The sequence below is a fragment of the Hypomesus nipponensis genome, chromosome 2, assembly GCF_054491055.1.
Source record: "Hypomesus nipponensis isolate SF chromosome 2, ASM5449105v1, whole genome shotgun sequence".
NCBI lineage: Eukaryota > Metazoa > Chordata > Actinopteri > Osmeriformes > Osmeridae > Hypomesus > Hypomesus nipponensis.
This window is the reverse complement of record NC_140362.1, coordinates 18,343,428-18,357,380: the sequence shown is the minus strand read 5'-3', so window position 1 is coordinate 18,357,380 and position 13,953 is coordinate 18,343,428. Positions and strand designations below refer to the sequence as shown.

General features: G+C 46.6%; 1 protein-coding gene across 2 annotated transcripts; it reads right to left on the bottom strand.

The window, feature by feature from the left end:
* Positions 1–642: 642 nt before the first annotated feature.
* ptpn23a (protein tyrosine phosphatase, non-receptor type 23, a) lies at positions 643–12,524 on the bottom strand. Of its 2 annotated transcripts, none has more exons than XM_084709575.1 (24): positions 12,314–12,524; positions 10,802–10,876; positions 10,533–10,660; positions 10,295–10,371; positions 9,924–9,973; positions 9,652–9,783; positions 9,485–9,565; positions 9,184–9,315; positions 9,044–9,091; positions 8,917–8,973; positions 8,705–8,766; positions 8,528–8,607; positions 8,039–8,153; positions 7,891–7,956; positions 7,570–7,715; positions 7,032–7,346; positions 6,786–6,940; positions 6,319–6,650; positions 3,794–6,143; positions 3,497–3,681; positions 3,269–3,373; positions 2,657–2,795; positions 2,337–2,450; positions 643–2,001 (listed from the first exon to the last, which is right to left on the bottom strand). In XM_084709575.1, exons 1-24 carry the CDS (start codon positions 12,395–12,397, stop codon positions 1,381–1,383), a joined length of 5,649 nt encoding a protein of 1,882 aa, XP_084565701.1. In that variant the 5' UTR covers positions 12,398–12,524; the 3' UTR covers positions 643–1,380. The 2 variants fall into 2 exon arrangements, with proteins under 2 accessions (XP_084565701.1, XP_084565711.1); XM_084709585.1 differs by having other exon boundaries at positions 8,705–8,763.
* Between the last annotated feature and the right edge of the window lie 1,429 nt (positions 12,525–13,953).

The following is a 13,953-nucleotide window of genomic DNA, read 5'->3' as shown; positions in this document are numbered from 1 at the left end:
TCTCGCTCAAACCAATTGACAATTTATTTAACTGATATCAGTTAAGTTATATAATTGTTATTTCCAATTATATAGAAGGGGGGACTCTGTGGTGTAGTGGGTTGAGAACAAGGGCCTACACAACAACAACCTGGGTTCAAAACCAGCACAGATTGTAGTGCCAAACACATCCGTGGGCACAGATCCCTGTAACAGCAGCGCACTCCTCGACTGTCCCTCTCCGAACTGTCTTTCCAGGTACCCCACTGTCCCACCAGGAAAGGTTCAACCAACAGTCTGAAAATAAATTGACCTTTTATATGAAGTCAAGTTTTATTTATTAGTCGAAAAGCAAAAATTGAACTGTAAGATCCTTCCGCCAGATTTGAACACAAGACTGCTCACACAGTAGCCCATATCCTTAACCACTGAGCTATCAGGGATTATGATCTCCACTCAACATTTAAATTTGACATTGAACTAGTTGTAACAACCTGCAGTCCTGCTGTCAGAAACCCAGAAGAAAGACAGTTTAAATGCTTTAAACTTACATAAACTTACATCATGTGAGATGTTGGACTTGTCCTTCACATATTTTCATACAAGTTGATTGTGTTTAATTGTGACTATATTAAACGGTATGTAAAGAACAATGACACAAAGTTAATGTTACTCTAATTTTATTTAAGATGCAGTATATTTACAATGTTAAAAGACAAAGATCACTGACTCATTAAGATGTGCCGATTATGCTCTACACGCATGTAACCATAACAACGAGCCATACTGCAGATTAAGGGTCCTCTGATAGCTCTGCAAGTCCCTCCCAAATCCCCACTCACACCCTTTGTCCTCTGTCTCCATTATCATAGTGCAATCATAAATTCCAGTCCACTCGGAGAGCCCAAACCAATCCCATCACCTAGCACTGCTACTGCTGACAAATAACTAGGTGTTAAAGGCAAAGACACTGTGCAGCTAGGACAGGAGTGCATGCTGGGATTGCGGTACCAAGTGGCCCAATATGGGGCAGGAAGTCAACAACAGACGGAGAAAAGAAAGAAAACACAGGAGGGAGAGAAAGAGACGATAGAAAGGTGCACAGTGTTTTGGTCCCAGATGCACAGGCCACTATTGAGGGGATGAGGCAAGTGGGAAGGTAGAACCCATGGAGTCCAAGTTCCTTAAGCGATAGCCTGGTTCCAAACCAACCCCTAGCCCCTACTACTACAGTCCTCTGGTTAAATGCACTAGCCAGTCCCAAGTTTCCACTTCATTGCTTCCACTTAGCCACTTATACAAGGAAAATCTGATAGAATTAGTACTACAAGCTTAAGGTTGGCTTAAATACAGGCTATAAAGTGTGATATAAAGCAAGGTACATGTAGTGCCTCCTATGTCTCAACTCTTGTTGAGGCTCCATAAGGGATCCAGGTTTCCCAGGGGGTCCTCTCCCCCCTCCTCACGGGGCCCCCTCAGGCCTTGTCCTTCAGCCGGCTGAAGGAAGCTCTGCTTGGTGACACGATGCTTCCCCATGCCACCTCCCTCCATGGAGAAAGCCTCGGGTGTCAGGGCGGCCAGCAGCTCCAGAGATGAAGGCGCCGGGGCTGAGACAGGAGGTGAAGGCTCGGGGGCGGGTCTAGCCTCTGGTGACTCGTGATGATTGGCTACGGGAGAAGAAAGGTCGGGACCATCCACCCCATTGGGCGGTGGGGAGTGGACCGGTGCAGGGGAGGAGGATGGAGAAGAGAGTGAAGGACTGAGGGAGGAGGGTACTTGGGGTTCCCCAAGGGGTAAGGGGTCCTCTTGTGGGATGGGTGTCAGTTGGAGGTCTCCGTCTAGGGAAAGCTGCGATGGAATGACTAAGGGCTGGTCTTCCAAACCACTGAGGGAGGCCTCCATGGCTGGGTCCGTTGCACTGGGGGGCCGGATGCTGAGTTTGGCGATGGTGGCTTGAATGGAGCTGATGGGCATGTCTCCACCCAGAACCAAGTCTAATTGAGACTCCTGCCGTGAATAAGGCTGGAGGACCAAACCGCCAGGTGGGAGAAACAGGACAGCATTTAGAACAAGTGGCAAACACTAGCATAGGAATAAAAACGTAAAGATTGTTAAAGTTGTACCTGCTCCAAACAGAACTGGTAGAATCCCTACCAGACCCAAGCATGCACAAAGTAGATGAGTAAAAACATTAAACCCCAAAACTGACACTTAACCCTTATCCAAAGTCTAAAACAAATGACAGAGACAGCTAAACGACAGTGTAGCTCTTTCACCAGCAAATCTACTGCAACCTACTGCCTGCTATGAGCTTGTTGCTAGCCTACATTATTTTTAACAAAGTTAAGGGGCTTTACCTTGGTGGCTGTAGTGTTGGAGGTTTTGCTGCAGGGGGCAGCAGTGTAACCGTGGCGCTGAAGGACCTGCTCAGCATGCTTCAGCACTGCCTCATAACAGAATTTCAGGTGCAGCTAGCAAAAGATCGGAAACCAATGAGATACATAGAAACCGACGAGCAAATAATTAAAACATTATTATTGGTCAAGGGCTAAAGATCACTGCCATATATATGGTGAATGGAGTGTCTGGACCTTCTAACGTCTGGCCAATACTCTTGAATCAAAACTAGTATTGCCTAAACTTCAAGGCCAGTGGGAGGTTTGATGGAATGTCACACCTTCTCCTGCAGCATGTTTTTTCGCTGCTGCCTCATCTTCTTGACCAGCAGAGTCAGGTCAGGGATGCCGTTCCCTGCCTCCAGCTCCTGCAGCGCAGGGTACAGCAGACAGAAAGCCCCGGTGCGCCCCACACCCGAGCTGAAGCACAGCGGGAAGACTCCGTTTAGGACACAAACATAGACCACAACCATTTGACACATTGTCAGGATACTCAAATCGAATCATACTTCATATTAAATGAAGTATGATTCATACTCCCCCCCCCCCCCCGCCCACTTCATCTTTGTGTGTCTGCTGTAGGAAGTCGCGCTCGCGCAAAATACTGGAAGATGTTTTCATAATGGGCGGCAATACGATAACGATTATTCATTAGGCTTGGATTTTTATTCTAATGAATTCTTAATGACAATTAATCGATCATCGATTATTCATTACCAACCCTAGTATCTGTAATTCTACTTGAGGGAAGGATGTGTGTACTTTTGCCATCTCTGAATGTCATTTAGTCATTGACTTAGTCATTTAGCAGACACTCTTGTAACGCTGTATGTAACACACTGAATGTAACACACTCACTGTAGCAACATGTTCCTTTAAGTAGTCTGAATTACCTGCAGTGTACCACGATGGGAGTGTGTAAGGGTCTCTGGTGCAAGTAGTGTCCATGGACCTCCTGGATGAAGCGGATCAGGTTGCTTTTGCTGTCAGGAAGACCCCTGTTCAATGAGAGAGAGGTTACAACAGTGCTCTCCATTATGTTTGTTATTTATTGATATTCATTTGCACACCACAGTTTTACAGTTGTAATCAAACCATTTCCGAGTGGAGTTTGGACTCACAGTTCAGGCCATGAGGTGAATTGCAGGTGGATGACGGTGCGTTTGAGGCTCTGGTCCCGATATTGTAGACCAATCATACGCTCCACATGGGTGGGCGTAGTCTTCTGTGTGGTCAGGGTGAGGGTAATCGGTCCCTGAGAAAGTTTCTGGCCGCGCTCCGTGGGGAAGTAGCGCAATACCTTTCCCTAGGACCAAAAAAGGAGAAATGCCCAATCGTTCACGATATGCTTACTTTGTCAATTTGTGTTTAAATAAATACCTTGGAAAACACAAATGTTAGCCTCTTTCTACACATACCTTGTCCAACTCCTGCTCCGACACCAACATGACCACCAAAGACACCTTCTGCTCATATACCATCAGCCAAAAGTCTGCTGCCGTGCCTGAGAGCGGAGCCTGCGTGGCAATGAGACGTGGACAGTAGGCTGACAGGTCCTCCACGTAGCTGGCGTTGATATAGTCGTCTTTGCCTGAGCGCAGGACCACACGGTTCGCGTCGTAAGGCATGACATCCTGGTGGCGGTTCTTCATTGTGTAGCAGCGGGCGATGGCAATGGACAGCTGTCGCGCATCCTTCTCCTGCTGTTCCTGAAGCTCCTTCCATCGAGCATCCAGCTCCGACAGACCACCCTCGGCTTCTGTAGGCTGCTCCAGACACTCCACTGACACCCGAAATTGCTCCAGCTCGCTGCAGAGGTGGGCCACACGTTCTGGGGCCTGGTAGGGGTCGCCCTGTATCAGAAGGACCCCTTGTGAGCTCTTTTTTCTGCGCTCGCCGTCCTTGGGGTCTGCTTTCGTTGGTAGCAAGACATTGGTGGGGGCCTTGGGACCTCCAGGCTGGCTTTCTGGGCTGGAGGACAGAAGGTCATCTGTACTGGAATTCTGGCGCTGAAAGAGGGAAGGAGAGGGGGAAGAGGAAGGGGAGGGGAGAGGTGGGGCCACACCTGTCACTCCGGGTGTAGCGGCTGGGGAAGGACGCTGTTGTGGGGTCAGGCCAAGGGAGGGTGGGCCTGGGGAGGGAGAGGGGGAAGGTGAGGGAGAGGGGGGGATAGAGGTATTGGGGGGCTGGATCATTGCTGGAGGGGCTCCCGACGATGGGGGTGGCTGTGAATGGGTCATGGGCAAAGACGCCAGGGGCTGTTGAGGCATCATAGGGCCCCCTGGGTAGCACAGAGACCCTATGTGAGGGGGCTGAGGCTGGGCCTGGGCGGGCATCCTTATGGGCTGCTGCTGGGGAATCTGTGGCATGGGTTGACCGGTTTGGGGGAGCTGCTGGGGTGGAAGGACATTCGGGGACATCTGAGACTGTGGGGCGAGGGGGCCCCTGTGCAGGTGAGCCTGAGGGCCAGGGACCATGTTGGGTTGTGAGACTGAGGGCATAGGCTGATGGAGGTTGGGGGGCATGGGTTGGTTGGTGGGAGGCAGGTATTTCTGTGAAATTTGGGGCATCTGCTGATTGTTGGGCGGCATTTGGGGTTGGCATTGGGGCATCTGCTGATGAAGCTGAGATGGCACCATCTGATGGGCATTAGGGTGCATCTGCTGCTGGGGGGGCAGCATCTGCTGGTGAGGGTGCTGAGGGGGCATCTGTTGGTTGCCGGGGTGCATGTAGGGTTGGGAGGCAGGGGGCATCGACTGGGAGGTGGGGGGAATTTGAGGGTGGACAGTGTGAGGCGGCATTTGAACCTGAGGGGGTCTTATCATGGAGCCAGGGATCATGTGGGGGTGTTGCTGTGGTAGATAGCCCTGTTGAGGGATGTAGCCTTGTGGCAACTGCTGTTGGGGCTGGTAGCCATGTTGAGGCTGGCCAGGAAATGGCTGCTGATACTGAGGGGGCATGGCCGGTCTAGGCTGAGCAGGCATGTACTGGGGATACCCTGGCTGGGCTTGGAGAGGGGGGCGAGGGCCAGGCATTCCCCGAGAGGCTGCCTGGTATCCCGGAGGCTGCTGCCCCGGAGGGGGCTGTGGGTACTGCTGCTGTTGTTGTTGTTGTTGGTGGTGCTGCATTTGTCCTTGCACTGGCATGGGCCCCCCTGGCTGGGGCATGTACTGTGGATAAGTACCAATCTGTGGGGGCACTGTATAACCTGCAGAGACAGGAGGTACAGGATGGCGTGGGGTAGGAGTGTAGCTGGGGATTGGAGCCTGGATGCTATCTACAGTTGTGGTGGAAGGGCGGACTGGACCAGGCATGACACCCCTATGCTGGGGGGCTTGCTGTGGGGGAGGTCCATATCCAGATACTGGCACCTGGGGTGGTATCTGAGGGTGTGGTCCCCGAGGCAAACCCTGGACAGGCATGGGACTTGAAAACTGGGATATTCTGGCCAGGAGTTCTGGTGGAGGTAGGTTGGCAGGGAACCGAGGGGCACCAGGCCAGGGCAGAGAGGAGCCGATGGCACCAGGCAGCAAGTAAGACTCAGGGCCCTGGAGGCGAGAAGAGGAAGAGGTGGGCATGGAGGGGTGGTCGGGGGGCAGGTGGCGAAGCTCTTCGGGCAGATCCCCTCCCAGGCTGAGAATAGCAGCATTGAGCTGGGCCAACTCAGGGTCCTCCAGGCTGGAGCAGGCCGAGTCCACGTCCGAGCCCTTGGATTGCAGGGCAGGCTTGGCTGCCGTGGGCCGTGGCGGAGGCTTCTTCTGGGTCTCCCTGGATGGGGGGGGGGGCGGAAACGATATTAGAACTGTGGAAATGCTTGTCCACCTTCATGTCACCCTCAATCATACATCTGAACACGCCATCAATTCTAACCCTTTTGATTCACAGTCCTTCTTCTCCATGACACGTTTCCTCCCTCCCTTATTCCACTCCCTTACATCCTCACCTGTCCAAAATAGCCTTTCTCTCCTCCTCCCTGCCCTGGCACAGGTTCTTGGCTTTCTCCAGTAGACGTGACGATTTGGCTTCCAGGTCTTCGTAAAACTCCTTGCCCTCCTGCGACTTCTTCATAAGGTCCTCGTATGCCTCGTAAGAGGCCACCAGCATCTGGACCATGGTGTTCCACTTGTGCTCTGTCTCGCTGAGGCCCTTGCGGACTGTGGCATATTGAACGTTTGCCTCCGTCAGAGCCTTGAGGATGTTCTCCTGGGCCGCAAGGTTCTGGTCGATGTAGACTTTTACCTGCTCATACTTCTTTAGCTGGTCCTCAAACAGCCTCTGAAAGGGAAATAAGGAAGGTTGTTTAAATGCTGCTACATGTTAACATTTTGGTTTTTTGATTTTTAGTAGTTGCAATGGGAATGAGGTTGCATTTTAGACCGAGGTTACTGTTGGTAGTAACCTGGTCCTTACCTTCATGTCTGCCCGCTCGGTGGTGACCAAAGCAGAAGTGATGTCATCTTGTTGAATGAGATCCCTCAGCTGCTTCTCCAGTGAGCCCCTCTGGTCTCTCATTTCCTGTACTTTACTCAGAATTCTCTTCATACACTGCAGTCCTGCTACCTCCTCTGAAAAAACCCAGACCAATCATGCATAAATACACCTGTAGCAGCACACCCACTCAATATAAAAACACAACAACACTAAAAATGTACATACCTTCATTGAGTTGTGGTCTGGGCAGGGCATCACTTAGAGCCTCCAGGGGCCCTCCTAGCAGCCTCAGGTTACTGATGTGCAGATTCATGGCCCTGTGCAGCTCTGTGTTGGTGAAGCTGGCCTTCTCGTGGGCCTCCATGTACTTCTCCAGGTCCCTGCGGATCTCTGCCAGGGCCTGTGCCTGGGTCGGGGGGTCCAGTGTGGCAGTGGGCCCCCCGGCCTCGTGTAGAGCGCGGACCCCAGCCTCATCCTCCTCCAACACGTCTCTGATCTCTCTCAAGGATACCTCTACATCAGTGAACACCCCTGACAGGACTAGAAGGGAGGGAAAGAAAGACATAAGAAAAAAATATGAATAAGAAAAAACAATAAAAGAGCATCAATCACATTAACTAACATTGACTTTTACATTACGTCCACATTTACATGTGCAATTTGTCTTATTGCATAAGGGCTGCAAAAAGCATAACTTCTGCAAGGAAGCTAATTTATTGAATATGGTAACTCGAGTGTGTGTAATGAGAATACAATCACTGACCCTGCATGGACCCGATAAGGCTTTTGACGGTGTCAGGTCGGACACTGAGAGCCGCACACTTCTCCATGAGAACAGGAGGGATGTGACTATACATGTCCAGGTTGTCCACGGATTCTGGCTCAAGACCCAAAGAGTCCATGAACTGCCTTGGAAACACAGAGACAGCCAGTTCAGGTGATCTATATGATACTGCCATTCAATCGTTCCAGTTCCTTAAACATTTCTTGACAACCATCAAAATGCTGTTAGCATTATACACTTCTGATCCTTTATCTTCTGCTATATTACCACAGTCTTACATAAACTTCCATCAGTACTTACTCTAGTGTCTCGTTTTTGCCGTCTACCTTGGCCATGATGTCCCGAAGTAGCTTAGCCTTCTCTTCACTGTGAGAAGAGGACACAAAATGGAGGGTGAATGTCAGAAGTCCTTTTTAGCAGAATAATACACAGCAGTTTTTTCACCCACCTATAGAGGGAAGAGGCCTCGTGGGCTGCCATGGGCACCAGTTTGGCAAACAGGTCTGGACCAGTGACACTGGGATCAGTGGGGTTGACGGGCAGTGCCTTCACCAGTGGGGCACCTAGAGGGGAGTATTGAGAAGCAGGGGGTCAGATGGCTGAGCGGTTAGGGAGTCGGGCTATTAATCAGAAGGTTGTTGGTTTGATTCCCAACCGCGCCAAATTATGTTGTGTCCTTGGGCAAGGCACTTCACCCTACTTGCCTCGGGGAGAATGTCCCTGTACTTACTGTAAGTCGCTCTGGATAAGAGCGCCTGCTAAATGTAAATGTACTATGTACTAAGGAGAAATAATATATCTGCACAATATATTAATGTTCCTTTTATGTATTTTGATAAGCAAAGATATAAACAAAAAACAGCAACTGTGAGCATATTTTGGTGTGAAGGTATATTGATTGAGCCATAGTGAGCAACATGTCTGAGTACTACTTTACCTTTAACTGAAGCCAGTGTCTCTAAAGATGGGACAGTCTCGTGGTAGATAAAGTCATTGTCTTTCTTGGCAGAGTTAAACCTACATTAGAAAGGAGAACACACATTCAGTGGATTTGTTTGAAAACCTTCATCACCCATCATTCTGATTGGATACAGTAGGAGATGCAGCCACTTACTTTCCCCCAATCACATCCATCGTGAATCTCAATGCCTCTTGCACACTGTCTGGCTGACCCTGCTCAAAACAGCAAGAAAGGAGCAGAGAAAAGGGACAAGCAAATGACAATGATAAATGTATTTGTCCACATAAACATGAAAAAACACAAACGTGTAACATTGATTCGTAAAGATATGGTGAATCTGAATTCCAACAACAAGAGCGCCATACCTTTGCCAACTTTATGGCTTCACTGAGTTTGTCCATTGAGCTTTGCAGGTAGGCCAACTGTAAAATAAAACAAAGGTTAGTCTTGATAACACAGGAAGGATTGAAAGAAAGGACATGATTGACATACCCGTTCTCCATATTTTTGTTGCTCCTCTGCCTGTTTTCCCATGTGTAGCTGTGGAAAAAGTAAAAAGAAGGTAAAGAAGATAAGGAAAATAAGATCTTCTTAAAGAGCCAACCATTCCAATATGATCTTAGCTTTCTCACATGGGCAATAGCAGCAAAGTAGTAGATTTTCATCTGGACCAGTTTTTTCCAGTCCTTCTGAATCTTTCCTAGCATAGAAGCAGTGTCTGAGTTCTCCAGGGCCCGGCATGCCTCCTTATAATAGTCCACCACCTGCACCACAGCAATAATAGAAGGACTTGAAACCAGCTCTAGTTCAGGCATTGCTCTAGTTTAATAAATACTATCAATTTCTTATTGAACAAGGCAAACAAGCTGTGTGAATTGATAGACATACTTAACCTACTACAGAGGCTTTATGGATTCCAAGAAATGGTCTTACCTGAGCGCTGATTCGGGCAACAAGGAAACTCTTTCTATTGTCCAGCATGGACTTTTCTAGCAGACATTCTTGGGCTTGACCCTACAAAATCAGAGAAAGTAGAGTTGATTTCAGACTTTTTGAAGCAGAGAGAAAGAGCACTGGAGCATCCATGATAAGACATTTACCAGCATGAGGTTGATGTTGAGATTAAGGATTTGGTGACTCATGTCCACACTAAAGTTGTGGCTGAAATGATCCCTCAGATAGGAGAAGGCCCCTGCCGAACATTGGAAGTGTGTACATGAAACTTTCATTCCCTTGTAGAGAGAGAGAGAGACAGAGAGAGAAACATACAGAGAAGATATGAGAGATACACTTGGTTGTCTGAATAAGACATATGCTTCACATGCTGAATGAAGACAAAACCAAAACCTTGAACACACGTTTCCTTGCTCACCTCCTCTGACACCCGGTTATCCATGGCTCCCAACATGGAGTGGAGAGAACCTAGAAATGAATCAATGTAAGGATATTGGGTAATCACTTTTACGCACAGTTAAAATCTAAATCAAGTGAAAATATAAAGTAGCAACATGAAAGTCGAGGAAAGGAAATTGACTGTCGGTCCACTTAGAGTTTTTGCACTCAAATGTAGGTTAATCTCTTCATAACTTCGATTAACCTAAAATCTGTCCAACAAATATACTTCAGGACACTTGAGTGCTCCACCTTTTTTGAGGTGTATTTGAAAATGTTAAAAGACACTGTTGGATCTAGGGCCAAAAGCAGACAGTTACGTTCTATGTTACAGCTTGCTCTGACTCTCACCAAGGTTGTAGAGGATGCAGGCTTGCTCATAGCTGATGTCATCGTGGGTGACTGTCTTTCCAGAAAAAATCTCTGTCCTGATACAATTTTGTAAGATGGTCATTAGTTGTAATATACACAATCCAATATTGGTACTGTTTGTGTACAGAAAATGCACACCACTTTCATAGTTTATACCCTTTACAACCTTCAAGCCTGCAATCAAAATAGTAAATACCTTTGTGCATTCATATCTTACCATGAGATTGGTACAGCTGCCTCCTGCCCAGGGCCCAAGGGTACTCGGCTCTGGAGGTAGTGCAGTTGACCAAAGTACTTCCTCAATGTGCTGCATCCCTCAAAGTCCCGTGTCACATTTACCGCACTCTGGCAAAATGAGATGAACATTGTTAACTTATAGTGATAATTTGTGTCTTTTGAAAATACCAAGCTGTAACTCCACTAATCAGATTGTCTACACAATGTTTTGTTGACAGTGGTAGACCACAACACCTGAAAAATCTATACCTGTCTTAGTGTTTCCAGCTTTTTCAGCTGTTCATTGTAGTTGTCCGGATTCTCCCCGTAGTTCTTAAGGATGAACTGAAATAAATGTGAGACAAAATAGGTTTTTGGTTATAATTTCTGTCAAATAAATAGTGGAAAAAAAGTGTTTCCATATTATTATTAGAGAGTACCGGTTTGTACACTTTTGTGTTTTGAGCATTTAGAAAAACATGTTTTTAAGGCTACAGGCTTAACTCACATAGTGGAGGGCCTCATCTTCACCTCTTAATTACTTTTTATCCTGTCATGCCTTGCTACAACATATTCTGCCCTGATTAGCCTACTGGTATCTAGTAATCTAATCGTTATATTCATAGGACCAAAGTATGAAGATAAACAACATAGGGTAAACAACATATTATATTCAGAGCCAAACCCTTACATAGAGAGTTCGAAATGCACAGTATTAATAAATGTATTCATTTAGCTTGTATCCATTCCAATTAATAATGTATTAATCTAGCTTTCAGGATTCATTTTAGCCAAAATTACGTACAGTACATGAGGATTAGAACCTGAGAACTCTTGATCTGCAGTCAAATGATTTTAACATCTGATTTACACTGCCAAGCTATTGAAAAGGTACAATCGAAGGGACACAAATGGTCATAAACCAAAAACAAAACTGCACAACTCTGGATCTCCTCATATTAATATTAAATAAGCTTTCACAAATATGCTATTGTATCAGCAAATACTGTCAACCCGTCAGTAATTACATTTAGCAATGCTTCGGAACGACCAGTTAAGGGCAATTATAATATTATCTTGGGCAGTGAGGAGGAAAGAAGGAAAGGTGGGAGGAAGTGGACTTCTCGTAAATTCTGAGTCTATACTGTAATGCCCTTGTATGACTACAGTGATTTAGCCTACGTTGAGAAAAACGCAGTTAGCACTAGCTAGCTATCTCGTGAGCTATGTGACACATTCACTGCTTAATCAATTAACTGCATGTGACAGTAATATAATGCTCTATTTTTCCATCGACACAATGACTTCTAAGGCCGATTACTTTGAGATTCCGAACTGGATCAGGAATACTTTAGAGCCTGCTCGATACTTGGTTAGCTATTTACGGTAGTTAGGGGTAGCTAGCAGCAACTGACTGACCAATTATTAAGCTAATTCACTTGCTCACTAGATAGTTCTATTACAAGCGTTGACACTGTCAGCTAGCCGCTACTTAATAACTTGACTCGCTCTGGCCTGATGTAAACAAAGGCGGTGCCGAGGGTAGCTAGTACTAGTAGCGACTCCTAACTAGCTGCATACAGTGACTACTGTAGCTTGAGACAACGCAGAAGCTTGCTAGTTACTGAAATACGCTATATATTTGAGCAAACCATTCAATGTTTACGTTTGGCTAATAAGTCAACCACTGTGTATCTCGTTAGCTAATCTTGACGGTTGACTTCCGATTCCAGCCCTCCCCCCACAGTGTCCTGTTGCTCCACTCCCCACCACCAAGCTCACCTGCCTTACAGACGGGCTGAACTGAAACTCCCCAGCCTCTTTCAGATCCAGCCAAATCATCGGCATTCGGGGTACCGCCTCCATAGCGGGGAAGTGTACTCTTGTCTTCAAAGTCTTCCCTTCAACTATACCCTTAATTGCGGTGGCTGATATAGTTTTTCTTAGAAATCATGAGACAACAGTGACATGTCCCGTTTACACCTCACCAGGAAACTGGATGGACGGTAAGGATATGACGTCAGTAAGGATTTTCTAATGCGCAAGCGTTCGCACAAATAATGATGCCCATATGGACTCAAAGACCTTAGAAATAACAATGAGCTTGCTACCTATGTCCAAAGATGGATCGTTACTGTACTTAGTTAGTTTTGTTCTAGTATCAGTAGTTAAGTTCACTATTTATTTTTATTTTTGACAACTTTCCTTTCCCTCACATTTTTTACACAGAGGATGTGACAGGGCAGGGGGTTAGCGATGTCGACATGACTGAGAAAGAAACATTCCTGATCAGTGATCATCACCCATGGCCATATATGAGGGATATGTCCGAAATTGTCGGTCATTAATAAAAAATGAAAAAATACACTATAGACACGCAGCGCATTCGCCAGGAATCCTTTAATATAATGTGACTGAGGTCCAGTTACCAGCGTAGGCCTACTTAAGTAGATTTTTCTGGTAGCCTATCAATGGCCCTATAGTTCATGCAAATACAGAGAAGAGGAACAAGGCCCTAGGCTACTTCAGTTCACTATTTTTCCGACAACCCTTTACTAAAACAGGTAGTAGTAATGCATACTTTTGACTTAAGTTCATGTCAGAGCCCATACTTCTTTACTTTTGACTTCAGTGAAAAAGTGTAGTCATAAGCCTACTTCAACTTTTACCAGTCTTTTTAACATTTAGCATCTGCATTTCTACTTGAGTGAAGGGATACATGTGTAGGCAACTTTTGCCATCTGTTAGACCCACTGGCAAGGTCTTTGTCAAAATGTGTAGTTATACCAGGGCAAACAACCTTGATTCAACTCGAACCCATTTCAAATGCACGAGCATACAGTTAACGTTGGGATGAGTGATGAGAGTGAAAAATATTCAGGTCGTTTTAACCAATACCCTCACTCAGCTTTCCGAATGTGAAACGATTCAAACGAATGTTGAAAATGAAACCTACTTCACCTCGGTTACTAAAATTAAAGGTGCTGTAAAGCAAGTTCCATGATTTGCTTCCCAGTTCATTGTGTGAAATGAGTTGCTGAAAGCATGTGCATTGTGCAAAGCTCTAAAACTTTGTCGCACTGAAACGTGGAGTTACACCGTTGCTCACCCGTTTTCAGCTCAGGTTTTGTTTCGGCGGGTTAAAACACAACAAATCTACAGGCTATCTACGGCAGATCACAGACGGTTTATATATAACCTGCATTCAGTTACTCAGCAGGTAGGCATTCGATGCAAAGACTGTTGCTAAATTCAATACATTTGAGGGGGCGGAGCTTCAGCTCAGTCAGGCGACACCCCCCCCAGTATCAAGCAGAGAAGAAGACTGCTGATTTTCTCACGATTTCAAAGCCTAATTGATATGCAGATTTTCTGTATGTACGCTTGTGTGAGGAAGAGGTCGCTTCGTGTGCCCCTAGAAG